At 37.7% G+C, this 27533-nt stretch overlaps 1 protein-coding gene across 1 annotated transcript; it reads right to left on the reverse strand.

Moving 5' to 3' along the window:
• Positions 1-1905: 1905 nt before the first annotated feature.
• Positions 1906-27409, reverse strand: CWH43 (cell wall biogenesis 43 C-terminal homolog). Its single transcript, XM_066317013.1, has 16 exons — positions 27307-27409; positions 26229-26420; positions 23005-23125; positions 22737-22891; positions 21189-21390; positions 20122-20210; positions 18608-18862; positions 15724-15849; positions 13590-13669; positions 12539-12644; positions 9748-9883; positions 8432-8581; positions 6057-6201; positions 5394-5455; positions 4219-4374; positions 1906-2743 (listed from the first exon to the last, which is right to left on the reverse strand). Exons 1-16 carry the CDS (start codon positions 27347-27349, stop codon positions 2656-2658), a joined length of 2106 nt encoding a protein of 701 aa, XP_066173110.1. The 5' UTR covers positions 27350-27409; the 3' UTR covers positions 1906-2655.
• Between the last annotated feature and the right edge of the window lie 124 nt (positions 27410-27533).

A 27533-nucleotide genomic window follows, 5' to 3' on the forward strand; every position in this document is an offset into this window, starting at 1 on the left:
CTGCTGTCTCTTCCTCTACATTCCTATAAACTTCAACTGACTTGCAGAGAATTTCAGAGCATGGGATTTGGAGTTCAACAGAATACATATTATTTATAAGTTAGATATATGTAAACTAGACCTTTTACCACAAGCAAAAGTTTAAACCTTCAGTGTGTACTGCTTATTTTATACATTTTTCTTTGCATTCCATCTCTGAATGCATAAAGATACCCACAATCTTTTTCTTTCATAACATACTTTCTTATGAAAGCTGAGATGAAGAGAGTATGATTAGAAAACTAAAAGGTTAGTCACACACCCCTGCAGCAGGACCTGTTCTGGCACATTTCTGTCATAGTTTGAAACAGTGATTAGGACTTAGATATCTAACGAAGATTTTTCTAAACGACTGAGAAACAAAGGATTAGATCAGTGTGTAGATGTAAGGACAAATAAAGTTTAGCTTTAGTTTCCCATCTCTAACCACAGTAGTAGAAGTAGTATACAGTTTACTTTTGTATAACTACTTAGAAGAAGAGAATATTCAAACTCTAGATTTTTTCACTACATGTGATCAACATGAACCTTCCTAATGAGGTAAGCATGTCTAAATCCTGTAAAAAAATCCATCAAAGTATGCTCAGAGACTCTGAAGATTACATAGAGATATGATTTATAATCTGATCTGTTATGCAAGTCATGTTATGCTGTCTGGCTTCTTGAAAAAAATAACCTCATCCTGTTTTCTAATTGTTAAGAAATAGGGAGTTCTCAAGCTTTTTGTACTTTATGTCTCGTTTCTTGCATTTCACATTAATAAACGGCTCACATTACAAGGCATTTGCAGAGTCAGCCTGTGGAGAATGTTAAGTAATGTGGCAAGATAATGTTACGTGTTCTACAGATTGAAAAGGCAAACTTGTGGCTGGATGTGCATCAGAGCCAGCATAAGAGCATGCTGAAAATAAATGAGGATACCCAGAGCACTGTGTAACACTGGTGCCAGTGCCAGCTGCTTCTGCAAGCCGGGAGAAAGAAGAGACAAGGGCTACTGGTGTTTACAGAAGAAAACTGCTAAAAGTGCAAGAAAATAATTTGTATCACAACCTAATTTATCTTGTCTTGCTGGAGAGTCCCACAAAGAACAAGTTCAGAGGGCTTGTAAAGACACACAAAGCACCCATAGGTGAGAAATTAGTTCAACAATGGCTGGTTAATTGTCAGTTACACCGGAGATGATGAATACATAACCACCGAGACTTTTAAATGCCTTTCAGATATCCTCTGTCCACAAAGACCAGTGATAAGTTTCACTCTCAGAAACACAGCTCGAAAAACAAGGGAGCAAAATGATAGGTGACCAGAATAAAGCAACAAGTGTGGTGCTGAAAGCAATTACCTGACTCCATAGAACAAAAAACCCTGGGTAAAAATGCATCCTGTGTTTGCTCACTTAGAGAAACGATAAAATTGAGCACACTCAAGCTGTTCTTAAAAGTATATGGTGAAGAATTAAAGGGAGAAAAAAAAATTCACCCTCTTCCCTGCAACATACCCTATTCCTTTCAGTTATGGTATGCTTAGATATTACTGGAAAGACACACAGTATTAAATATCAACATCACAAATGTGGTTTCCAAACAGAATGCATCACTTAGATCATCTAAGATATTTCTCACCAGCAGTAAACATCCTTTGGACAGCACTGAAGGTGTTAAAGGGAAGCTCTGCACGTATACTGAAGGATCAGGAGCTAAATATAAAAGACATTGCCAAAAGACCCTGAGAAGATACAACATTTTACATCGTGTTACATGTGCATTGCATAACAGCAAATTCACAGCCTAGGTCAAAAAAGTAACACCTCTGTTTAGTCCTACTGAAGCGTAGGGCTAGCAAAGGAACAAAGCTTTTTTTCTTTATTACAGTTCCTTTTAAATAAAAGTTACAACCAACTTTTCTCCCTTCTCAGAAACCTTGTTATGTTGAGCATGATTGTTTTTAATTCTTCATCAGTGTGTTCATGTAGGTGTCTCATAACCATCATTATTCAGAGCTACTCTACTCTTTCCATTGTAAAAGCATTGAAGTGTCTTATGTCCAGTTAATAAAATGAAGTCTATAAAAGTAACCTCTTTTTCTGCAGTGTTATGAACATCAATTATCTGCAAATTACTGTAAAACTCATATAAGAATAAAATGTATAAGAGCAGCAGATGTAAATGTTTGAGTCAAAAACATGCACACTTCAAACACATACTTACTGCGTGTCTCCCAATTAAAAAAATACACTAGTTCCATTTCTATTTTGAAAAACCAAAGGCCAAACTTTTTATTGCAATAGCAGCAATAGCACCCTGAAACTTCATGATATATGACACCTCCACAAAAGCTGAAGAAGTCGTTGCCAAAGCAAGTTCCCGTCCCTGCTTTGTTGCATACAAAGCAGGTATCTGGCCAAGGTAGATACCAGTTTACCAAAATTCATTCATCTTCCCTCCCTCACAGTGATAGCAGCTCATTAAAGAAGAAAGTCACCAATTACATAGACGTTCACAGTGTTGTGCAGCATGGGAGTTGCTCATCCTTAAACAGTGCAGTCCTCTTGGATGCCAAATCAGTTTCAAGCAACAAACCTTACTTGTTGGTCTCAGTAATTTTAATTTTCTTGCTCTAATTTGTCCGTTTGAAATATTTAGGAGTGCTCATATGAAAGTGATGAATAGGCACATAATTATGTCCATCTTTGTAAGATCCAAACCTAAGAAAAATATTCAACAGAGCAATACTATTACAACATTATTTAACCCGTGCAATTAAATAATGCAATTACTACCCTACTTCTGAATGTTCTAGGCAATTTATTTCAGAAACAGGCCCCAACTCTATAAAATGTAAATCAGGTTCTAGGTACCCTCTCCTACTAAAGGTCCTTGAGTATAGTGGAGACAATTAATTACATTGATTCCACTGATTCTGGAGGGAGTCTGTAATTTGAACTCCAGCTGAAAAAGCTGAGTATTGCATTTATCTACCTAAATTCTAAGCTAAGTTTTTAGCCCTGATTTCAGTGGAGATACAATTTAAACACTCATAGTATCAAAACAGTCAATCTTGGTATTAATACTGTACATCTTGCTTTTGAAAATTATGGTGAAAATTGTAATTTTTCATGCCAAATTTAAATATGAAACTTTTGACAACTGACTATTATGGTAGACAGACTTGCAAAAGTAAAATGGAGTACTTATTCAAAATATCAGTGCTAAGTAATATTTAAGAGCAGTGCCATTGTATTTTTAAAGAAGTACAATTAATCAGAAAAAGCCACATCTATTCTGTAGGGTAAACATTTTCTGGTTATAGGCAGACAAAAGAAATTAGGATAAGACTCTGTGCTGAAGTCAACCGAGAAAAATCTGAACATAAATGCTAACTGTAGGCAAGTTCCATCATGTGGAAAAGTCTGGGCAAACTCCTGCTTAGACAAGAAGCCAGTGGCTGAGTGGTACATAAAAAGTGAGTAAGCTCAACTGTTAGATGTATATGAGAAAGTAATAAATTCTACATTCTGCATGTTAGGAGTAGTAGACATGGCATTACTGGGAATTATCTCTCTGTAGCAACATCTATCACAAACTCCATGACTCTCACTGATATTAATACTAGAATAAATATCTTTCTCCATATATACCTTCCTTATGCAATACCAGTGGAAAAATGACATCCACTTTAGAAATAAATAACTCTTTTACATTAAACCTAGTCTTTTTTTTTTACTTCTTGACACATGCAACATATTGCCTCAGGTATTCACTTTGATTTTTGCTCCAATTATATGGTACGCTTTAAAATGCTTATGCAAAAAGTATTTAATGTATATATTTTATATTCTAAGGAACAGTATATGAAGAGCCCAACCTCTGAAGTGCTGAGAAGCATCATCTATCAAATGAGTCACCACACCACTTGGCAAATATACCTATCAAACAATCTCAGAGACTGCCTGGGTGAAATGAGCATTCCTTGCAATTTATGCTGTGACACAACAGCCAGGGTACATGCCAAATCAATTGAAAAAATGGAATTACAAATCAGAGGTTCTTGACTCCTATTCTTCTGCTCAGTTGGGTACTGATCAGTGCCTCTCACTTCAGAAGTAGTTTTGTTCCTAGACTCCTCTTTTACAAGATGCCAGGTACATCATCCCCATCATTTCCTGTGAGACACACTGACCTGGGATTGAAATGGATGTCCTCAGAAACTTGGCTGGGATCAGTGACAATTCTGTCATTGTCGACATAGCTATCCACATCATCTGGGATTCTAAACTTGGCCATCTGGACTTCTGAATCACTTAAACCAGCATGAGATATGCGGGCATAACCCAGCCTATCAAATATGAGAAGAGTTAGTTTGAAATAATCACTTAAGACAATTTCACCACATGCTTAATGAATGTATCTTATTTTTTTTCCCTAGAGTTATGCTTTACCTTATCAACACAATTTTCAATTTCTGTGAATCTCACCTTCAAAAAACTGAAAGTGCTCCATAAACAGGATTATAACACTGTATCACAAGTATAAAAACTGAAAAACTGTAAGACAGTAAAAATAAGTTCTATATCTAAAAACCTTTTTTAAAAATTACAGCTTTAGAAAATGAGTACAGGTATAAGCTCACCAAATTTTCACTGAAAACATTTCAATAACCAGGAAAGAAACTCAAGCATCAATTGAATGAATAATGAGAAAAAAATCAAATTGCAAGAGTTTCAGTTGAGTTTTTATAGTTGCCTTTTTTTCTTTTTTACTCAATACTGTTAAGACAGCTAACAAGTTTACAACTTGTGAACACTGCAGAATTTGCATAGTTTAATCAGAATAAGCTGAATTCCATTCTGGTAAAAGCATCACCAGATGAGAACAATTTACAAGCAATTTGGTATTAAAAGAGATATCGAGTGCATAGGTCCTGTGCCTCAATATTGGCTTACACAGTTCAAGTTTCCACTAAATCCAGCATAAAGATTGGCTGGATTAAATCAGCATTTTGCTTCAACAAATCCTAAATCATAGTTCAAAATTTAGGTCTTAGCATTTTAGAATGAAGTTGCAAAGCCAGAGCCTTGGAAGAATGTAGTTTTATGCTATCAAAACAGAGTAGATCTGAAGGCTTTTGACACAGAATGATGAATAGTGTAATAGTGTCGTTGCAAATTACATTCAGAGATACACCAGGTTTTATGATCCTAAGATCAGTGTTTCACATAATTTTATGATAGATCCAACTGCCCATAATAATTGTTTAGGGATGTAAGACTCTTCCACAATCACTTACAAAAGATTATAAAACTGATAACCATAAAGATACTTAAATCTACAAATAGGTGACTCACTTTAACATACCTTATTACTCCACGATACATAATATAGCTACACCATCTGTCCCGATCTGTACTGTCAATATCCTAGAAGCAAAAGGGGAAAAGAGTCAAATGAATATGGTAAGTGTTCATATGGGTAAGCTTTAAATCAGTAACAGGACCAATGTGTAAACTCACTGCAGAAAAATATGTTGCCTGAAATATTATAATGAGGTAGAAAGAAAAAAGCTCACTGTTAGACATGGACAAACCAGACAACTTTTTGATATCTCTTAACACACAGCTCATTTTTAAAACAAAAGAATCACAGAATTAGAAGGTGTCTGGAGGTCACCTACTCATAACACTGGTCAAAGTCACTTCAGACAGGTTGCTCAGGGCCTTATGCAGCTAAATTTTGACTATCTCCAAGGATGAAGGTTCTGCAACTTCACCAGACCCCTGTTCTAATCCTTGACAACCCTGCAACTTTTTATTTCTTCTATCTGACATTTCCTTTGGGGCAGCTGCTGTCCATTGCCTCTTTTCTTTTACTCTGACTCCACCTTCTCTGCAAGTTTATCATGAGGTATTTGAAAATGGGCATGTGTTTTCCTCTCTGTCTATATTTAAGTTACCAATTTGAAATGTTAAGCTGAGTGTTTCCAATATGTATTTTCTCTAAAGATGCATTATTTCATATTACCTGGACATTTCCATTTTTTATTAATTCATTATAGTCTCTGGATCCAGGAGCTGAAGTGATATATCCTAAAAATACAACTTGCTTAGAGCTAGTCTTCAATAGGTTTGACACAGCTATTGCTTGGAGTTTTCTGTCCAAGTCCTCTCTGAAAGAAATGGAAATGACTTTAGACATATGCATTTTAGCTCACAAACTTTGACATATTAAACCACAAATCAATCTGGTACCATTTTTTTTGCTCAGTATTAGAGTATGGAAGTTCACAGAAAGCTCATTGATTCAAAATCATCACTACATTTGATAAAAGCCACATGGCCACGGTAGATGTAATCCACATTTTCTTTCTATCCATTACAGGAACAATATTTTCTATTACTGTTTTGTTTTTAATACTGATATCATCACTAGGAAATGTGAATGTTAATGCTTTGGTTATCTAAGGCTTCATCTCTGCTTGCACTTAAATTTTAACTGTGCTAGCACGATGTGGTGCACAAAAAAGAACTTACATGCTAAAAAATGTTTTTATGGATAGACCACAGTGCATAAGGTCTTAAAGTCTGGGTGCCATAATTTATGAAATGTAACTAGAGTTACATCATCCCATTAGCATTACTTAATTACATCTGGCCTGTATTTCACATCTCTTTAACAAGATTTATGTGAGAGTTTCAACATGATCAAAAATGATAGCATAAGTGGAGCCTGGTAAAACACTTCATTGGATCCCATTCCCTGCTTTGGATTTGTCATAAAATAATTCAAAACCAGTTCTCTTTCTATGATTCTTCATGTTAATGACTTTAAGCAGTTGTGTAAATCATGTTGTCTCCTAGATTTTGGTGGTCTGGACTAAATAACATTGACAGAGAGAGCTAATTTTCAAACCTGTAAACCCAAAAGAAGACAACAATTTAAGTGCAGCTATGCTTTCAAATAGTGGCACTTCTGACTGAAGCAACTGTATTAGGGAGAAGGAGCACACAGACAGGAGACAAAAAAAAAACCCACTTAAGTAGAAGTCTGACTTAAGGATATGTGAAGTTGCCTGGTTAGCTAGCTGCTCTTTCCAGAATGCACCTCTCCAGAAGATGGAAGCTTTTAAAAGCACAGGCATAGTTATAGTCCCACATTTTAAAAATCATATTTAAAAACAACCCTAGTTATCCAGTATCCTATAGTCTATGTCAACCTAAGCAGCAGAAGAAAAAATGTTAAAAATTAGCAGTTATGTGTTGTATTTAGCTACAAGTTCATTCCCCTCTAAAACACAATTTAATTTGCACTCATTTCCCATGTGTCTCACATATTTTCCCCTTCATCTTTATCTCATTTCTTTGTGAGGGGATAATACAGTGTTATTTTCTTCTACTTTGAGAAACAGTTTCTCAGACAGACAAGTCTAATCACTGGTGTGAGGCTTAGAATTGAATTCCTTTCTAGAATTAAAAAATGGGGAGTGATTTCTGACAACTATATACGTTTAATAAATGGGAAATCTATAAACAATTTGCAGGTATGGTGCAGTTTCTACTCAGGGGAAGGTAATGGGATACAGAGAATTCCTATGGCTTTCTGAGCAGCTTCTTTGTGTTATAATATTCTGCACCTTATTCATAAATTTGCCTCTCTATGAACTGTAACAATTTTTTAAAATCTTACTACATACAAGATATCCCATCAAATATAACAGAAATTACAGCTACGTGGAGCATTCACAAAACCAGCTCTTATTAATATCCATTACACACAAGTAATCAAAACATTGTTTTCAAGAACTGACATATATACTTATTCTATTCCATCACTTATTTGATTTATTGGTATAATATTGCTTTTCTGAATTCAGAGATCAGACTTCCACTTGCATGCTCTCAGGACACTGGTGGATATTTTTGCTGCTGTTTCAACACTATCTTTTCTTGGAGATTTTGGATTTGTTACTTTAAAAAAACCCAGCTTTTTTTCCATTAATGCTATCTATCTCTAACTGTAGCTATCTGCACTCATTGTGGAATACAATACATCTATTCCACATGCAAAAAGTCAGAAGGATGCTATCCTGCACTGAGATGCATCTGCAGCCCTACCATTTTTTGTGACTTTGGGGATCTGTATCTTTAAATCTCTAGTAATTCAGATGGTAGGTTCAGCTGAGTTTTGCATGACAGATTTGCACTACTTTAAAAAATGCTTCAAAATTTTAAACCGGTAGTTTAACCAATTTTAAACTGTCATAGTGTTTCTTCAGATGTGCCCTGCTAGAACCAGTATTACAGAAGCAGATTTTAAAGGGTACAAAATAAATCCTAGAAGTTCACAAATTACATTACATGACTTTGTACACTCTATGTAAAAATAAGTAAAATACACACTCTTCATTTCCAAAGTGAGCAACAACAAAATCAACCAGCTTCCCTGTGAAGTTGACAGTCAGGGAAATGGCAGGAGCAATCTCTCCCTCTGGAGATGGAAGGAGGTGATGGGTCGATTTTACAATTGGATACCTGGATAGTGCCATAATCCTACATGAGGAGAGGCAAAAAGTTAGATTTGGTGTTTCACAAGCATCACAAACATCAAAGTGAACTAAGCAGAAAATGTGAGCAGAAGACTAACAGTCACTGAAAAAAACTATAAGACCAGAATACAAACCATCTCTAGTGGATTTTTCTGAATATAGAAAGTTTCCCTCTAAAATACTGCTTAACTACAAGTCTAAAAATACATTATCAATTCCTACACTAAAAAATACCATTCCATAAACATGAAGTCTTTCACTGAGCTTTTAATGATCAGTATTTCAGACAAAACAGAATTTTATAATACCAGAAATTAAAAGGTGTTTTATTAAAAGTGGAAGTAGGTAGAAATACATCTTTAAATGGGAGGCTTCTCTTTTTTCAGCTTCTGTTTGGACATTTTGCATCAGGTTTTTCAATGTATTTCATTATAAAATCTCAGAGAATGACTTCTCTGCCCCATTCAGACTCAAATAGACAGGGTCTGGAAGAAGAAAGTTACTCAGGGCTCCCCACATATGGCAAAAACTAAATAGCCATTGCAACATCAGTAGGAAGTTCCATCTGCCATATCCTGTATATCCTCCTGAAAAAAAAGCCACATTATATGCCAGCATTTTTGCAGAGGACCAAGATATTTAAAGATATGCAACTGGCAGGTGGTTAAGCATTAAGGCAAAATTAAAAAATATCTGGTCACACATTGTTCCCATTTCCCATTATACAGCCTAAGCTAGATTTAATAAATTCAAAATTTCTCATACCTCCTGATGCTGTACTTTTCCAACTGCTATCACGTTTTTAAGCCTAAAATATAAAATTCTTATAGCCCAAAACAAAATAATGTGAAAAGGGCATCAGATACAGTACTTGGAAGGCTAAACCTCCAGATCAGTGCATTAAAGGGCAGGATGCTATCCTCTGCATCACCAAAACCAAAGTAGCTTACAGAGGCAGGCACCAAAATCTGATCATGTTTAGCAATGAGAAAACTCCATCCACATTGCATGGTAATGCTAATGAATCAAAGACTGTTCCTAAAGGACAAGCTTCAACAAGTGATTACAGTGATTGGTATTCCAACTCTCCTTTGTTTCTGTATCAGTGCAGTTTGTATTGGGCAATATGTTTACATCTATTTACTGTAACTGCATGGAAAGATGACTCACCCCCAAGTGTGATCTCTTGTGCTTGGTCCAAAATCTGTATAAAATCCCAGTCTTTCTCCGAGCCACATTGTTGGATCATGGTTTCCAATGAACGGTTTAGAGGCATCACTCTCTATAATAGTGATAAAATCTGCTTCTAAGATGGGAGGGGAAAAAAAGAAAATATTTTCACAATTATAATTTTACTTATAAATGGGACTTACAAATAACTATATAATGTCATTATTTCCCTTTTGATTGCAAGAGGATGGACACAAGCCCTTCAAGGGTCAGACAAAGCAAATCAATGTTGGGCAACAGAGTCATTCCCAAACTTCTGGCTACTGGAGGCCACACAAACTCTGATGAAGATGCACTTAGTGTCTGCTTGTCACAGCTCATCCCTGGTGCATAGCCAGAGATAAATGAGACTGCAGAATACAGCTGGCCTGTGCAGAGCTTGTGTCATTTCAAAAGCATTTGAGATACTGTGCATGCACAAATTAACAGCACAGTAGCAAGTCTACTGCTTTCAATTTGATGAAAATAAACACTACATAGCACATCTACCAAATCCTGTTGTGCTTTAAAGGGTCCAGTGCAAGACATAGCTGGATGCTGTTGCCAAAATAATTATTCAGCCCAGAGCAGCCTTGCATCAGCCCCAAGGCACTGTAACAGAAGGGTACACAGCTCCAGTGAATTGCTGACCATCTGCAGCCACCTCACTTTCTCATGGCACTGTGATCCCTCCCTGTTTACATGCGTGGTTTTGCCACGGGAACGTGATGGCTTCCCCTATACTTTAACTGCAGGATAGAGGAAGAACTATGCAGTCCCTGGAGGAACTGGCATCTGAGAAACACCTGCCCATGCTTGAAGGAAGGTGGGAGTATGCAAGCTGCCCACAGGATGGCTGAACCATTCAGACTCAGCTTGAGCAGCAGGTCAGTACAGCTGCAGCAGCAGTAAGGGTTCCAAGGGCTCCCTTCTTGCTGCAATTATGCTCCTCTCAGAGTGTTCTCCTACACAGGAAGGCAAATTGAGTCACCATTTCATCCACAGCCCTTCCATAAGGAATTACAACCATCCAGCACCATAGAAGATTTTTTTGCTTTCAAAATATCCTATGCAGCAATGTAAAGCCTCATCAGCAGGGAGAATGGGAGCTCAGAGTTTTTAACTGGATTCCCAGATTTTTCCTTCTACATCATTAGCATACATGCTGATCACAGAAACAGTAACTGAAACCATTAAGAAGGGTTGATCTTGGATCCCTCCAGGAGAGATGGATATTCCAGTCACAAAAGCATTTCATGTTGCATCTGCACTATTCCAACAGAGATGTGAGCCCAAGGAACACACACCACAACACCTTTAAAGACAATCCTAAAGCAGACAGCCACTCTTTCCTCTATGGCTCTCAAAATTAGGAACTCATAGGAATTTCTAGCCAAACTCTGAATTAACACTATTGACAGTGTTAATGTAGTACTTTATAGAACAATATATATGTAACATAAAACTCCAGAATACCAATTCCATCTATTAGAAATTATGATTTATCGATTTATATTTTGGAATTTGCTGCCTTTTTGACTTACCAATTGTCTTTTTTAGAAGTGATATCTCATTACTTCAAAGAAATGCCAATGGACATATCCAGGGAATCATTTTTCTAATATTCATTAATTTAAACTATAGGTATATCAGAAATGAATGCATTCATTAAAATTTATTTAAAAATATGCAAATATTAAATAACCACCCATACATGAGTTATGGAATCATTTGTGTTAAAGAATGCTCCAAATTTCAATTCATTACAGGTTTTTTTTTTTCTCATATCACCAGACATTCAACATAGCCCAGCTCTCTGAACCTTTGGTCATGGGACAATGGAGTAAATGAGGTTAAAATCAGTCTCTTCACTCTTCACTATCTCTTGTGTTTTTCTGCCACAAAATCAAGACTTGCACAGGAGCACCTATCATTTCTTGGGTCTGTAAAGCCAGTGCTGCTCAGGAGAATAACAAATGCTGGAATGGCAGTATGGACATTCCCTAATTCTCTGAACTGCTTTAGATCTTGAACTGTCAGTCCCCTGTCTACCCTGTCCCATGGGTGTTGCAGGAAAAAAGTAATACCTACAAGCACGACTGGCCAATTCCTTTCAACGCCCTCTACAGCAGCAGTCATCTTGAGTCCAAATTCTTCATTTCCTATAGCTAATTTTCCAACCAAAATCCTGCCCATGAGCAACAGTTTAGACACTCTTCTTTACAGTAAAATCATGACAACCAAGCTACAACAGCTACTTTTCTTGTATATATTGCTCTGGTTCAGTGATGGAAACAGATTTGTCTGTTTCTGCTCTGTATTCATTGCTTAGTGCATTTGGATTTCACACCCTTTAGGAATTATAAAATGCTTCACACACACAAAAGAAAGGCCACAGAGAAGTGATAGAAAATGTATTTTATCTAAAAGTATATTTACATTTGTAAATATCATTGTATTTTATCTAAAAGGATATTATTTCATTTATGCAAAGAATTTCTCTGTAGACAAATAAATAAAATGTTTCCTCTGACCAGGAACCTCTTTAAAACACATTAAACAAATTATCACCTCTGCAAATGGATTGACTGAAGTGGTTGTATTGGAATAGTTCACAAATTGAGGAGAAAACCCCTAAACACAGGTTCTTGTGTTAATGCAAAAATGGCCTCAGTTACCAAGCAGGTGCTTTCACTTCTGCCTCTTCAGATGAATCCTCCCTAACATAAATGAATTAGGGAAAAAAGATTACCTGTCTGATTAAGCAAATTAGCTGATCCTTCCAAATTAGACCATCCCTCGTTGTCATATCCAAATCTAAAAGGCCAGATCATAGCAGAGAAATCTCTTTTTGGAAGCTCAAAAAATAAATAGGAAAAAATAAAATAAAATTTGAATTTTACATATTATAGCTTAGCAGTAAACAACTCCAGATACATGGTGCCATGGAAGACATACAAGATATGTTTAAACCAATAGATTTTCCTAGTAAAGCTCTCAGAATTACAAAAGACTAAATCTGCTATTAACAAGGGACTAAAAGTCCTCATATTTAAACTTAATTTGTACAAGTAACATTAGACAAATTAAGAGGTATGAGACAATGCCTTTTTTCATCTTACTAAGAGGAACTTAGTAAGTTGACCACTTTTTGCCACACAATAAGGCACTACAAACCTGAACTAATTGAAAAAAGAAGGCCAACCATATAAACCTTTGTGACTCTAACATTGAACTCAATGAGTGTTAATCATTTTGTTATTTATTACCTTTGCAATACGTATTTTCTTTCAAGATAGAGAACTGGAATCTTCAAATTTTTTATCCAGTTTCCATACCTAGTCTAAGTCTAATCTATGTCAACCAACTCTTTAGAGAGCTTCAATTCAGAGTTATGATATAATATAGAACCACAGAATTCCTTCACCTGGAAGAAACCTCAGGAGTTATCTGTTCAAACTCCCCCTACACGAGATCAGGCTGCTAACAGCATTGTCCAGTTTGGTTATAGTTCAAATAAACTCATTTCTAAAAGTAAGGTTCAAATTGAACATAGAAGACAAAAATATCTCAAATTTTCAATATATTTTTCCTTCATAGCATCATTATAAATCTTCAAAGACCCAGACATTTCAATTTGACGTGAATTTACAAATTAAACTTTTGCATCTTCATTTATGTATTGGTTTTTCTGAATAGTTGGTTACAAAGATTTCTTCAGCAACAATTAACACACCTAAGCTATCACACACACATTTTATTGTATGTTTGAATGTTACCATTCTCACAAACACCCTACTCACCCCTCGGCCCAACTTCTTCTGGTAAGTTTTGTAACGTAAACCCAATCCAAGCAAACCAACACCAACAAACAGCCACAATACTTGAAAGAGAAAAACACAGAAAAAATGTTTTTGATTCAAGGAAAAAAAAAAAAAAAAGCATTATTATTGCTGTTAAACAGGACACTGTTATTCTAAGGTGAAGGAGAAATGTGTCTGTTTAAATGACACCACCAGATCAAGGCAGTATCTCTGCACACAGAATATGTATATTTGTGCAAATACACTCTCCAAACACAACACGCTAAGCATATAAAGCATTCCAAAACTCCCTGGAATAGTTATGTAGAAATTACATCTACTGAAGAATTCATTATAGGACATGAGTAAGAGCATCCTGTAAACCCTTCAGTGTTTTCCTCTCTGTGTGCAAGTATGCATTCGTAGTACACAGTTTTTATCTTGTATTAATACAATTATGGAATAAAATTTAGTTTACTTTGCAAGCCTTTAGATGTCAGAAAGATGTGACTCTTGCCAGACTTACAGAGTGGTCATTTGTTTGACAGTGCAGCTTCAGAGAAAGCATATTCAGAGCTTTCTATTTGCTCCTGTAGCACAACAAATAACCACAGTCTGCACTTAAGAGCTCCCACCATTCAGCACAATGTAATTTGATGATCAAAGCCCTCTGCAGTTATTTCATTTACACAGTGGCATATGCTATCTACAATGATTTCAGTAACTGCAGTTAATCCTTTCACATATTTAAAAAGATATGAAATTATTTTAATGCAAGTTTTCTAGAATGGTCTGTGTAAAATTTAAACACATTTTATAATGGAAGATGTCAGAAAGAAAGACATGCTACTTATATTAGCACATGTCAAGCAATTTCATACTCTGCAAGACACAAAGGTGCTCAGAGTGGAAGCTGAGAAACAGTACAAGTCTGAGCATGATGAGGAAGTACAAGAGGTACTGTTTCAACATAACAAGATCAGCTGAGCAAGGGCTGTGCTTTGTGACAGGTATTATTTTGAAATATTACTTTACTTTTGTGAAATGTTTCTTAGCAGTAATATTCAAACCACTTGAAATGGTACTCATCTTGTCTCTGACACACAAATTCTCACAGGCCACATTCTTTTGGCCTCTGAGTATACCAGGTAAAGACCTCCATAAAGATTCCAGAAACAGGCCTGAATAACTGTGAAGCACTATTGTCTCCTTTTTCCAAATGCAGCAAAATGTACACAAATGGTAAGTGATTTGATCCAAAGTCACAGAAGAAAAGATGTAAGAATTGGAATCTTCAGCATCCTGATCTCTGTAGGGTTACCATACCGTCATGTCAAGCATTTTGTTCCTCTACAAACTTCATGCTATGGCAGACGTTTTTGTTTAGAAACAGTAAGCTGACATTGAAAACAAATAAGGGACTCAAATGATTGTAGAGAAATAGTTGAAAATATTTGTACGGTTTAAAACCCAAAAAGTGATAAAACCTCAAACACTTGACTTTCATTTCTCTACAAAACCTAAAACAAAAAGTAGACTCCATGCATGTAATCTGAAAACCAGGGATCCCTGGGCATAGCTGACAGGCAGCAGATGACAATGGTTCCCCAAGGACAGGCCACACAGAGCCAGCCCAAGCCTTGTGCTGTGCTGCTGGGCACAGCAAGCCCTGCAGGAGTGTCACACTGCACAGCAGCTCTGCGCCAAGTGCACCACACTGCCAGGCAGCTCACACAGCCCTAACCTCAAAATCACCACACCCAATGGCTGGGAAATCACCCAAAGCTTTTGTACACGCAGTGTAAACCCCAAGATCCAGAGAGGCCTCCTCCTCAATCACTAAAATGAAAACACAAATGATGCTGGATCCATATTCACATTTTGGGTTTTGCCCAGTTTCTTGCCTCTGTTTAACACGTCCCATTAGGAATAGCCTCTGTCAGTCATAATCATGTGAACCAGCTTTTCCAGTAGTTTATGTCATCATTAACCTGGAACCAGAGAAATACCAACTACCAGTCTGTCTCTAAAACAAGTACAAAAAAAATCTGAAGAAATACTCCACAGTGGCTTTTTTTTTTCCTCAGACAGTATTCCTAAAGTCATGGAGAAAAGGAACAAAAATTATACTTACGTAGTTTAATACAGTTTTTACTCATTTTGAAGAATGCTTTTTGATTGCTTTTCACTTCAAAGACAGAGCTGAGGTCTTTCTTGGGTCCTGTTAGAAAGTCTACCCCAATGCATAACATTATAAAACCTGCAAAAATACAATTAATTAGTTTCTTCATAGACCTTTAACATATTAAACATTGTTCACAAACACATCTTTTATAAACTCCCAGCTGTTGTGTCACAACACAACCTTATGGTTCCAACAACAAAGATGATTCAAAGCAAAATGCAGATAAATGCTATGCCTAATGACGCAATGCAGGAACTATGAGATTTATTGACAGTACTCTCAAGTACAGTTCCAGGGTATTATGTCAAAAAGGCTAACACATGACAGATAAATTATGCTAAAATCCTTCCAGGCCCTACTGATGGCTGCAACTCTCAGCTCTTTTTAAAGTTTACTGAAATTAACCTGGACAAGAACAATTGAGTTACATCTACATATTACAGAACCTTAAAATAACAGCTTGATGAAAAAACTGATGATTGCACATTGATGCACATTGATGATTGCACATATCTATTATCTTTGACATGAACTTCTCTGTCACCAAGATACAAGTAACACATTTTTCATATAGGAACTACAAAAGCAATTGCTCAACACTTTGTTATAAAAAAGCGTAAGCAGACTGCAGCAGGTTGGAAGGACAAATTAACACAGCAGCAACTTGTATTCTGGAACTCCAGAGCCAACAGAAATAGTTCTGCTCTTCAAGAACAGAACACCAAACACACCTACAGACACATTTTAAAAGCTAGTAAGCAACTTCAGCACACTAACTGTTGCAATGTGTGGGGGCAGTATCTTTTCAATAAAGCTCAGACTAATAGCACAAAGTCTTTTCCAACCCCTAATGAGATAAAGAATCCAATTACTTTCAAAGAAAGCATGGGAGGATAATGAACTGGATAAGAGCTCTGCTGGAGAAGATATATGCCCTTAAATATCTTCGTGGTATAGTTAATTAATTATAGAAGCCATGGTTTACTTCAGAGTAATAGATAACAATTACTCAGTATTTTTTATTTCCCTCACTTGTTACATTAATTGTAGTGAAAGTTTGCAAACCAGGACACTGCACATTGTGTGTGTGCAACGAAGGGGCACACACAAAACCTTTCTCAAAGGGTGACTGACTCACAGCCATTGAAGCTGAAGATCAGGAATCTGACCCCTCAGCACTATAGCACATCCCAATGAAGCAGCACGGAAGTTTTGAATATAATGATCTTACTTTCATTGTCACTTTTCCTCGTGCAGTTCCCTACCCAAACTGCAGCAAGAGAAAGGCAGGATATTGGACAGGAGAAGAAAGCAAGAAATAGCACTTGCACCTGGAAGAAACCAGAAGAAAACAAGCAGTTTGCCAGAAAGCCAAGTTGTGAGGGTAAAAGCACAGCAACAAATACAAAGTCTCATGGTATAATCTTTGATAAGCTATGGGACGGCACCGAAAAAGATAGAAACTGGATTCTTAGATAGGATTTAAACTCATGTACTGCCATTAGCTGAGATGTGTGTGATTTACAGTTTTCTTTACCAAAGAGAAAATTAGGGCCATTTCTGTGTTACTACCCACTGATCATGCCAGGTAAATTAATTTCAAGTGTGCATTTCAAGGGAAGTAACAGAGAGGAATTTTGAATAAAAGTATTTCTTCTGTGAAAGCATTACTCAAGAAAGCATTTGACACTCCTCTACCACGTTTTCTTCATGTAACTTCAAAAAATTAAATTCAATTAGCAAAGATAACTGTTTCTAAAGACTCCTCAGAGTGCTTTTAGAACAAAGAAAATAATGCAATAATGGAATTAAATTCTCTTCAAAATATAATGAACTCGAATCCCTCATGTGAATGCCATAATCTAAGAAACACACGTGGAGAGTAAGAAACTGGAGTGACACAAACTGGTTGCAAAGACACTTATGAAATCTGAATCCTTTGGAGCAACAAGTTAAGCACAGTGTTCATTAATCTTTTCCAAATAAAATACAGGCTAATGCGTCACATTTTAAAAAAAAAGTCCCACACAACTAGCCCAAGACAATGTTTGGCATTGTTTAAATACAGTTAGTGAAATATGCCATTGAAACATGTTAGTACCTATTGCAAAAATATTTCTGGAAACAAAACCAGGAAGGGTTAGTTTCCTTTCCATCTCTCCACCCTCATCAAGTGATCATTTTGCTAAAGCCTTTATATTTGCTCAACTCACTTCTTCCTTATTTGCAAATACTTTACAACTTCTTTTCTGCCCGTCCTGTTCACATGTCTCTGATGCTTCAGGCTCATCTGAATTCCCCCAAACATGCTGGTGTGTCCACAAAACACAAGGTAGAGCCACATGGGAAAGAAGCTCAGGTCTCCAATGTAGACTAGCTGGATTAGCAGGATGCTGCACTTTGCTCTCCAGAGCAGGGCTAAATAATGCACTGAATTACATTACAGTCCCAGTAGCTACCCTGTTACCTGAGGCACTGCTACCTTAGGTAGCCAGCCTTCACACCCTGGATTGCAGCCATATTTTTAGGCTGACTGATTAACAGATCTCTTCCTCCACTGCATACTTTAGTTATCAGACGTTTTTCCACTTCATTGTTTTCCCTTAACTGAATTCCATTTTCTGTCCACATTTTAGACTATTTCTAACAGTAAAGAAACAAGTAGATTATTTTTTGCATGTCTCATTAATTTTTGCAATGAAACTCTTACCACAGTAAGCAAGTAAACAATAACAGAACATTTGAAAAGACTCTCTATACACTAGATACATTTCACATATCTGCCTGAGGCTGAAGCAAGCATATTTGTATTTGTCCGTCACCACAAACCTACCCAGAAGAAGATGGGAGCTTTCTCTGATGTAAACTCCTCCAGGTACAAATTTATAAGCTGTACACCATACACAGAAGAATAATTCAAGAACATAGACAAGCATGGCTGTACTCATGGCTTTCCCAGGATGCAGACAGCTAACAAAGTGTCCAGCCAGTTGAGGCCACACACACATAGTGAAGATACCAAGAACGTTGCCTGCAACAGCAGCACTCCAGGTATGTAAATAAAGGAGACCAGCTGAAGATGCCAAACCTGTGAAGGGATAGAAAAGAATAGAATAAGTCTCAGGCAGGTATATTATGCACCATTTTCATATTCTGGCTAGCAAAAAAACAGAGTCTAGGAAATATGATTGTGCTTTCCAGCCATGAAAACTGCATCAGTAAAGGGACAGTTATTCAAAGTAGCCAAAGACAGTCTTTTTATTTTTCCCAATATCTCACTCTTTTAATCATTGCCTATTCAGCTGAACACAGTACAGCAAAAAGAGGGCAGAGAAGCGTCATCAAGAGCAAAAACTGAACAGTTTTTCTTACAGAGTTCTTCAGCACAACAGAGGAATGATGCAGTTCTTAAGAGAGTAAGAGGTCTGTCAGTTATCTCTTTTACCATAATACAGAAGGAATCAAATAGATTAATATGAAGAGAAAATGTATCTTTTCCTGATCTTTCCATGTAATGGGCAAGAAAGCAATTATTAAATCTTTTACTAACTGCAGGGTCCTTGACTTACCATGCTATCTTTGATTTGGGGATTTGACCCTAAGCAGAACATTAACAACCACAGAACCTCTCTATAACTTCATTTTAAAACATTATTGTAGGTATGAATATTTACTGTCACACCATGAAAGCAAATGTATAGAAACACTTCCAATATTTCACTCTTATACATCAAGGTTCTGAACATTTTAGAAAACAATGCTCGAATCAACTAAAGAACCTTTCTGTGCTTGTTTTAAATAAGCAATGTGGGTACATCAAAGATCAAAGGTTCATGCTTACATTACAATCTCCACACACATTTCTTAACACTGAAACTTGCCTGTTCATACTATTTTACTGCCTGCAGAACTTGGCAAATAGAGACAGGAAGTAAGCTTTTCTCTAGGTAGACTGCTTGTTAAATTACAAGTTATTTTGCCTCCTGTGGAATTGAGAGGCTTGTGTCATCTCAACCCCATAACCCTAGATCTTATCCTGGAATCACTAAGGTTGGAACAGACCTCTAAAATCATCAAGTCCAACTGTTATACAATGCAGATGGTCAGAACCGAGATGATGCTCAAAGGAACAGGGTTTCTGAAGGCAATAACACTGCTCTACAATGGCCTGGAGATTTGTCCTGTAACCCTTAGTCAACTGGTCAGACATATGTGTGCTACAGTCAGTAGCAGAGAAAAGTGTGGCTTTGCCTAGCCATAATTTTTTGACAAGTGGTGTCAGGTCAGAGAACTTGAGTAAAGGGAATAAGGTAACAGACAAAAATTCTGCTCAGGATTTGCACTTACCTATAAGAAACAAGGTAAATTTGATGACAGAAGACCAGCTCCAAAATGAAAGCATCAGTCCATGAGCAAGGCCCAACAGAACTGTACCTCTGATACAACAATAAGGAAAAAGAAAATATGCACTAATATGATTTATAAACACCTGACACTGAAAAAGAAACATCTAGATATACAGACAAGGGTCCTTGGTAATTCATCATAATTATACTTCATAATTTTACTTCAAACAAAGCTAAATTTTGCTCACACTTGGCCACATTTTCCTTCCCTTTATTGGATGTAAAAAACATCCAATTGAAAATAATGGCAATTTACTGTAATCTGTAAGTGAGCTGTATTCAGCTGCAAAAGCAGTCTGCTGAAATCTTGGTACAAAACGAAAAACAACTCAGAGAAAATGAGAGGGAAGAATCTGCCCCAAACAGAAGTATTTTTTACATGTCAAGTAAGGAATCCTAGAGTATCTAACACTCAGCCTGGAGTGTTACAGCACAGTGTACAGTATCTTGCTCTCAGTCTTGGGGTGCTCTTTTGTATTATAAACTCTATCACTTGCCATCACATATAGTTGACTCAGAATAACTAATTTTGTCTCTTTCTAGATTTTGGAACTCAAATTAACCACACACAGCATTTAGACTGCATTCTTACTAATCAAAACTTCTACTGAAGTATATCTTTTAATATTGCACACAGCTTATTTATACTTTGTGCATGCGTCTCTGGTCATCTCTCTGAAGCCAACTGCTACACTAATTTGCTGTGTATTATAGATGCACTGCATTCATAAGTCCTTGAACCTCAGTCCTAATCCAAAAATTGTTTTGAAATGTGTCAAACCAAGATTTTAGTGCTGACATAAGAATAACCCTGTATCAAAAAAATTTAAGGTCTGCACAAAATGCTCAGAGATATCTTAAAGGAGGAATGAATTCTCTGTGTGAAGTACCTTGAACCCACTTTTTTTCTGTCTTATACCATCATCAGGTTGAGTTTTAATTTGTCACCCACTACAATACTGGATTTTGATTACAATTTTGGAATGATAATAATAATTATGCACTTACCCATACGGATTAGGATCTGGACCTGTGTGGGGATGTCCACTTACTGCCCATCTAGAAATTAATGAAACCTCTCCAAATATCCACAGAGTGAGGAACATGAGGCTGCCAAAAGCAGTCCCTGATAAAAACCAATGAGGATGGGAAGCAGTCTCTCTAACCACACTAACAGTTTTGTTTGTTTCTTGTTTCCTCTTCCCTCTACCTAGAATAAGAATAGAAATACAGCTGTCAAAACTGTCAAATCCTATTAGCAAGAGTAACTGAGAAAAAGAAATAGCCAAAATCACAAATTTACTAGAATAAATTACATGCACAAAAGCTAATTTATCTGATTAGGATTGTGTTATCAGAAATTGATAACACACACAAAAAAAAATTAAAAATCTTTACCAACAACCCTAGGGCTGTCAAGAAAATATACTCACTATAAGTGTTCAAAATGCCAACCTGCCCATCTGATTATTTTCCACAATACTGGAATTTAAATATTTAAACTGGCTTTGAAAATCAGCAGAAAAGTTATTAGAATTTGTTCAGAGGCTTCTGTTCTCTGAAACTCTAAACTCTGATAAGAACAAAACCTGATACTTCCAAATAAGCCAGAAATAAACTCCCTTCCTTCTCCTTCTTTTCCATGCACTTTAGAACCTCTCTCATTTAAGGAGAAAGCAGCACCCTTAATTGCATAGACACCATTTTGTCATTCACAAACAAGATAGATTTCCTTACTAATCTCCTGCAGCAGATTCCCTTTTTAAATTCTGGTGAAAGCTCAGGCTTAATTTAGATCACGTAATGCAAGCTTACAGACAATATGCATGATGCTAATTTATACCCACTTACACATAGATAAGGTTTTATCTTTCAATTAATTCATTAAGGTTATACTGAGAAGGAAGGAGATTCTGAGGATTTAACATAAGCTGCCTTAACTAACCAACCCAACCTCACTGTCTTCCTTGGCAATACCACCTCCACAGTCTAGTCTATGCCAGCCCCCACTGTTGTGTACTCTGTGCAAACACTCCAAGAATTTGGGCAAAGTTTAACCAGGACAACTTGTCCACTCCTTCAATTCTTTCTGTTTATTTTCACATATCAGCTGTTCCCCAAATTTGTCCTGTCTCCCCTTCTCTGTTAAAAGATATGTGCTGGCAGAGAAACTCAAAGTGCAAACTGAATAATAACAAAAACACCACAAATGTTTGATGCTGGAGAGAGAATAACCCATTCTGGTCTTATTGATCTATCTTATGCCTTTGTTTGTCTTACTGTCATATGGTTGCCACTGCAATAAGGAAAAAGATGCAGTTCCAGCACCAACTTAGTACACCTTGTATGAATTGTGACACCAGTTCTGCCATATTATGGGCAGATGGAAGTACCCCATGATTTCTAAAGCCTGCAATGCTCATGCAGCAGATCTAAAACGAGACTGCGCTGGGGGAAAAAAATCAAAGGACCAAAACCCAATGACACATAGCTTAGGTTCTTTAGGTATACTTTAGGTTCTTTTCATAACCACCATCTTTGCTGTAATAGGCTTACCTGAATGAATTCGCTCCACTGCTGCTACAAAACCAATTGTCAGTATGACAATATTGGCAACCTGTGAGCTCCAGACTGGATTAAGTGATGTGTACAGGATACGAAGAACAAGGAGCATTATCTTGCCTAGCATGAAGCCCCATATCCTGATGAACCTGTAAGAATCCATTTTTTAAATAGTGAGGCATTTGGAGGATAAAAAAACCAAGAGAAAACAGTCTTTAATATAAAGAAACATCAGTTAAATTCCATCACTATAAGAAAATACCTTTGTAAACTGTTTCCTGACCACCATGTTACTGTTTGAACCAGCAAGGAAGAAGAAACACCAGCAGCCAAGATGAGTAGTCTGACTGTAGCATTTGGTGCATGGTATGATGCTAAACTTCCTACAAACAAATACACACACAGAGGTTACTTTAATGATCAATAGAAACAGGATAATAAGGATTTCCTGTGCATTAGTTCAATGTTGCCTGTAATTTGAATGGCTATACCACTTCTCTGAAAACATATGACACTATACATTTTTAAACAAACCAAAGAAATGTAGGTATGCAGAAACTGGGTGTACATGACTTCATAGCAGTTACAATTTTCAAGGAAAAAAATTATATGAAGCAATTATCCAACAATCCAAGTGATTACCTTTATTTAAGTACTTATGGTGATTGATTCCATAGAGAGGATATATGGATTAGATATCTATGTATACAGATATTCCTCAACCATGCACTTAGATAACTCAAAAGCCATAAAGTTTTATGGACTGTGACTGCTCCTTTCTAAAAAGGATATGCCTCAGCACACTTATAAAGGTCAGTACGCTATGGCAAAAGCCATGTTCTTTATTAGACAGGAGCAGTCACCACACACAGCACATAGGGATTAGTAATCAACTGCCTCAGTAGGGGTAAACAAGGCTTTCTCTGGCTCAGTATCTGGTCTCAGACGTGGTCACTACCAGCCTGCACTGGTTTATTACTGAAAACTATCACTTTCCCAGCCACTGAAAGAGAGCATGTGCACTCATCTTTGCCATTTCCCAGGGCACACTGACCCCACATTACCAGCAGTTTTAAACTCTGCTAACAGGTTTCCAATTCAAGTGACTATGGAGTGCACATATTCTCAAAACTTCAGTCGGTGTGGCAAAGTCTGGCCCAGGACCAATGACAAACAGTAGGAGAAGCAGAAACACTGTTATGATACCAACCATTTGCTAAGTGAGTATGAGTCAAACTTGAAGACGTGTTAAGCGAGTAATGGCAGAAATAGAGCTGCAGATTCTGGCAACATGTGCTAGGAATCTTCCAACTGTTTACCTGCTCATTCCGCTCAGAGTAAAAGATGCAAACTTTAGAGCCAAGACTACAAACAAGATCAGTGTGCAGTGAAGGTGTACTTTCACACACTTCAACAGAGGTTCCATGTACAGCACACAAAGATTTCTGTGACTAAATTGTGCTGGCAATCCATAAACCTGCCTCTTTAAATATTTCATCATGTGCACTACCCTGAATAAAGGTAGCACGGGTTTGCCAAGTTAGAGCAGACACACCTTTTGTTGCTGGGCAAGTACACCCAAGACTTAAATATATCTATCCAAATGTCCAAATTTAACGTAAATTGTCTGAAGACACAGATGCAAATAGACATTACCACAAGGTACTTTGTTGTTGTTTGTTTTTGAAAATCAAGTAGTATGAAAGGATAGAGAAATTAGAAGTTGCAGGGAAAAGAATGCTTCCTCATAAGGCACAAAGAAACAGAACAGAAAAAAAAAATCATCCCCGTAAATATTCTGGTCTTAGCCAAGCAGGAAGAATTTTCTTTTTTTTTGGTCGTGAAATTAAAGACTGAGTAGAATGGGGTGGAGCATGCATGAGGTAGATTGTTCTGCCTGACAGTTCAACAACCCCAGAGGAAGGCCATGGCCTTTTTGAAAAGGAAAAAAAGATCAAAAAGAGAATTAATAAAATTGTCTCAGTATGAAGGCAGAAAAAAGCAGGAAGAACTGAGAAACAGGAGGATCAGCAGCACAGTATGATGGGACAGAACTAACATAAAAGGCCTGTCATTGCTTTTTATTTAGCAGAACAAAAATTACACACTTTTAAGTGATTTCCATCTCTTTTGGTGAAGTGAACTCGTAAACACAGCAAGGTGAGCTGAAGGACTAATCTTAAATAAACATGGCAAATTTTGTGTTACTGTCACATCTGAAGGAATGTATGGTGCAATTTTAAATGCTTACTAGTTTCTAAACTAGAAGATCTTGCAGAAAACAATACACTAAGCACTGCTGCAAGAAGCTGAAGATTCTGCTCACCCAGAAGCTCATTACAAAACAACAAGAAAAGTATTAGGGTGGATATAATGAGAAGAGTAGGAAAAGAAAAGAACATGGTAAGATTATTCTTCATGAAAATCAATGACACCAACAAACTGCTCAGTTCTAGTATTTTTCTAGAGATAAAGAACAAGAATTCTTTTTAAAAAAACTACACAGGCAAAGTCATAGAGATGATCTTACTCTGTCTTCTAACAGTAAAAGAGGAAAACTATAGGGAAAGTGATTATCTCTCTTATCTTATATTGACAAAGGAGGAGCTAGGACCTGCTGCTTCTGAAACACATCACTCAGCAGCAGCATTTTCACCTCTACACAGGAGATGGAGATGGATACAAAATGGAGACCCTTGTCTCCTCCAAGTTCATCCGGTGTGGGAAACTCTTTTGTAATAACTTGCTTCTGAATGTGGCTGTAACTGCCAAGCCTTCTCCAAAAACTCCTAAAAATCAGCAAGAGCTAAGATTTGCACCAGTTAGCTGAAGACCAAAGTGGGAATCCCACTTGGTTTCAGTGAGGAGCCTGTCTTGGTTTAAGGAGGAGCCTGTGGAATGAGAAATGAGGTGTCTATTTCCTGAGCTAAAGATCAAATTTTCGTCCTGTGCAACTGATCACATAAGGGTAATTTCATATTTAGGATGAGCCTATAACCCCTCTACAGGCATGTGGATAGATAAATTTAATCTAAAAAATACATTCTTAGAAGAAAAAACTGCGTCAGTAACTAAAAAGAATGTTTCACTCATAGAAGACTACTTTTAAAATATCCCCAAGCTGTTCTGTAATGTCTCATCCCTATCCATTGTCACAATACAAAAAACACCTGCTCGGCTGATATTTGCGTGATACTGAAAGCACCTTTCCTATCACTCTTACTAAATTAAAAGCTCCTAGAAATAAAAGTGAAATGAGATTTTTCTGCATTTATATACAATGGCTGCAATACAATATTTCTCTGACCAATCCAAAAGCTTGAGAGAAAAAAAAAGGAAACCAACAAAACATGTGTATGGGGAGAGCGAAAACTTCTTATTCCTGTCTCGTTCTATAATCATCTGAATTTTAAGGCAATTTGGGATATTTCTTCTTATGCACTGATACCAAAATGGAATCTATAACTCACTGCCATGTGTACTCACCAACCATAGCCAACCTCAGAAAGGCTAGGACATACTCCTTGTTAGCCAACCTCCAAAAAGGGCCAATTGTCAAGAATATCGGAGAAAAGAAGGCAACAGCAAAAACTTCTAGGCCTGTGAGTGCCAGTGTCTGAAGCGGGAAGTAGTAGATCATTGGTGGCAGTGCATGGTAAAGAGACCAAGAAATGTAACCTAAAACAAGAACAAACCAGAAAAAGAAAACCCCATCGTGTATTTTCAACAACATTTCCTGGACATTACTTAAAAAACACCATTTAATACTTCCTCATATAGACTATCAAATGTATTTGAAAGCAGTTCAAGCAAAACCTTCTGTATTCAAGCACTGAACAGTCAAGAAATGTTCAAGCACTTCTTCTGTAAAGAAATGTTTGTTATTTCAGGTTAAACAAACACATTTTCCGAGGAATTAGAATGATGAGAATAAAATAGCTCTTTCCCCACTCAGACAGCAGCTCCACTTTGAACATCAGTGAACTGCTCAACTTCGGGAAGGATTAGTGTTTAGAGGGCTGGCTAAATAAGCTATCCACCCATAGTCTCAGGGCTCCTCAAAGGCTGAGGAGTGGTTACTCAGCCACTGAGGGCTACAAAGACTGAGGGCTAAAGGAATTATTCTAGTAAATCGGTGTGCTGTTCTCCCCTGGAGACACCTTATCCCGGCACAGCAGCACTGCGCTGTGAGTTTCCATGCTTTGCAGGAGATGCACCGAGCAGACGGTACCGCGGGTGCTGGGTCTGGCTACCACCCTGCCGTGAGCAGGGCAGCACAGCTCCGGCTCTGCAACACCCGCACAAACACCTGGCCGGGAGCAGCAACAAATTCTAGGCTGATCCAGGAGACCAAAAAGCATTCCAGCACTAGAGGAAAAAACAGAACTCAAAGAAGAGCACTCAGATGTGTGTATTTGCTCATTCCAGAAGGGAGGTGTTCATCGGCGACACGCCTGCACGTACGGTGAGCCCCGCGACACCTTGCCCGGCTACGGCCGGTCCCCGGAGCCTTGACCGCGACCCCTCGCCCGCAGCGCGGTCGGGCGGCACCGCCTCCACCTACCCAGGAGAGTCTCCGAGAGAACGGCCTTCCAGAGGGGAGACATCGCCGCCGGCGCTGCCCGGCTCGGCGGGGCTCCGTCCCTCTCCCCGGGAGCCGAGTCCCGAGTGCCGGCAGGGCGCGGCGCCGCCGCCCGTCCCGCCTCACCGAGCCGCGGCCCCGCGGCGGGGGCGGGCAGCCCGCACGGCCGGACCGTGCTCCCCGCGATCCCCGGGGCCGGGAGGGCTCGC

Source organism: Sylvia atricapilla, chromosome 4 (assembly GCF_009819655.1).
Source record: "Sylvia atricapilla isolate bSylAtr1 chromosome 4, bSylAtr1.pri, whole genome shotgun sequence".
Taxonomy (NCBI): Eukaryota; Metazoa; Chordata; class Aves; order Passeriformes; family Sylviidae; genus Sylvia; species Sylvia atricapilla.

Excerpts from the sequence above, each read along its gene's own strand:
- CWH43 (XM_066317013.1), bottom strand. The coding sequence starts at position 27,349 with ATGTCTCCCCTCTGGAAGGCCGTTCTCTCGGAGACTCTCCTGG. Across the intron at positions 5,456-6,056 it reads TAAAAAATGGAAATGTCCAG|GATATTGACAGTACAGATCG; the intron begins GTAATATGAAAT and ends TTTTGCTTCTAG. Across the intron at positions 4,375-5,393 it reads ATGTATCGTGGAGTAATAAG|GCTGGGTTATGCCCGCATAT; the intron begins GTATGTTAAAGT and ends CATATTTGATAG.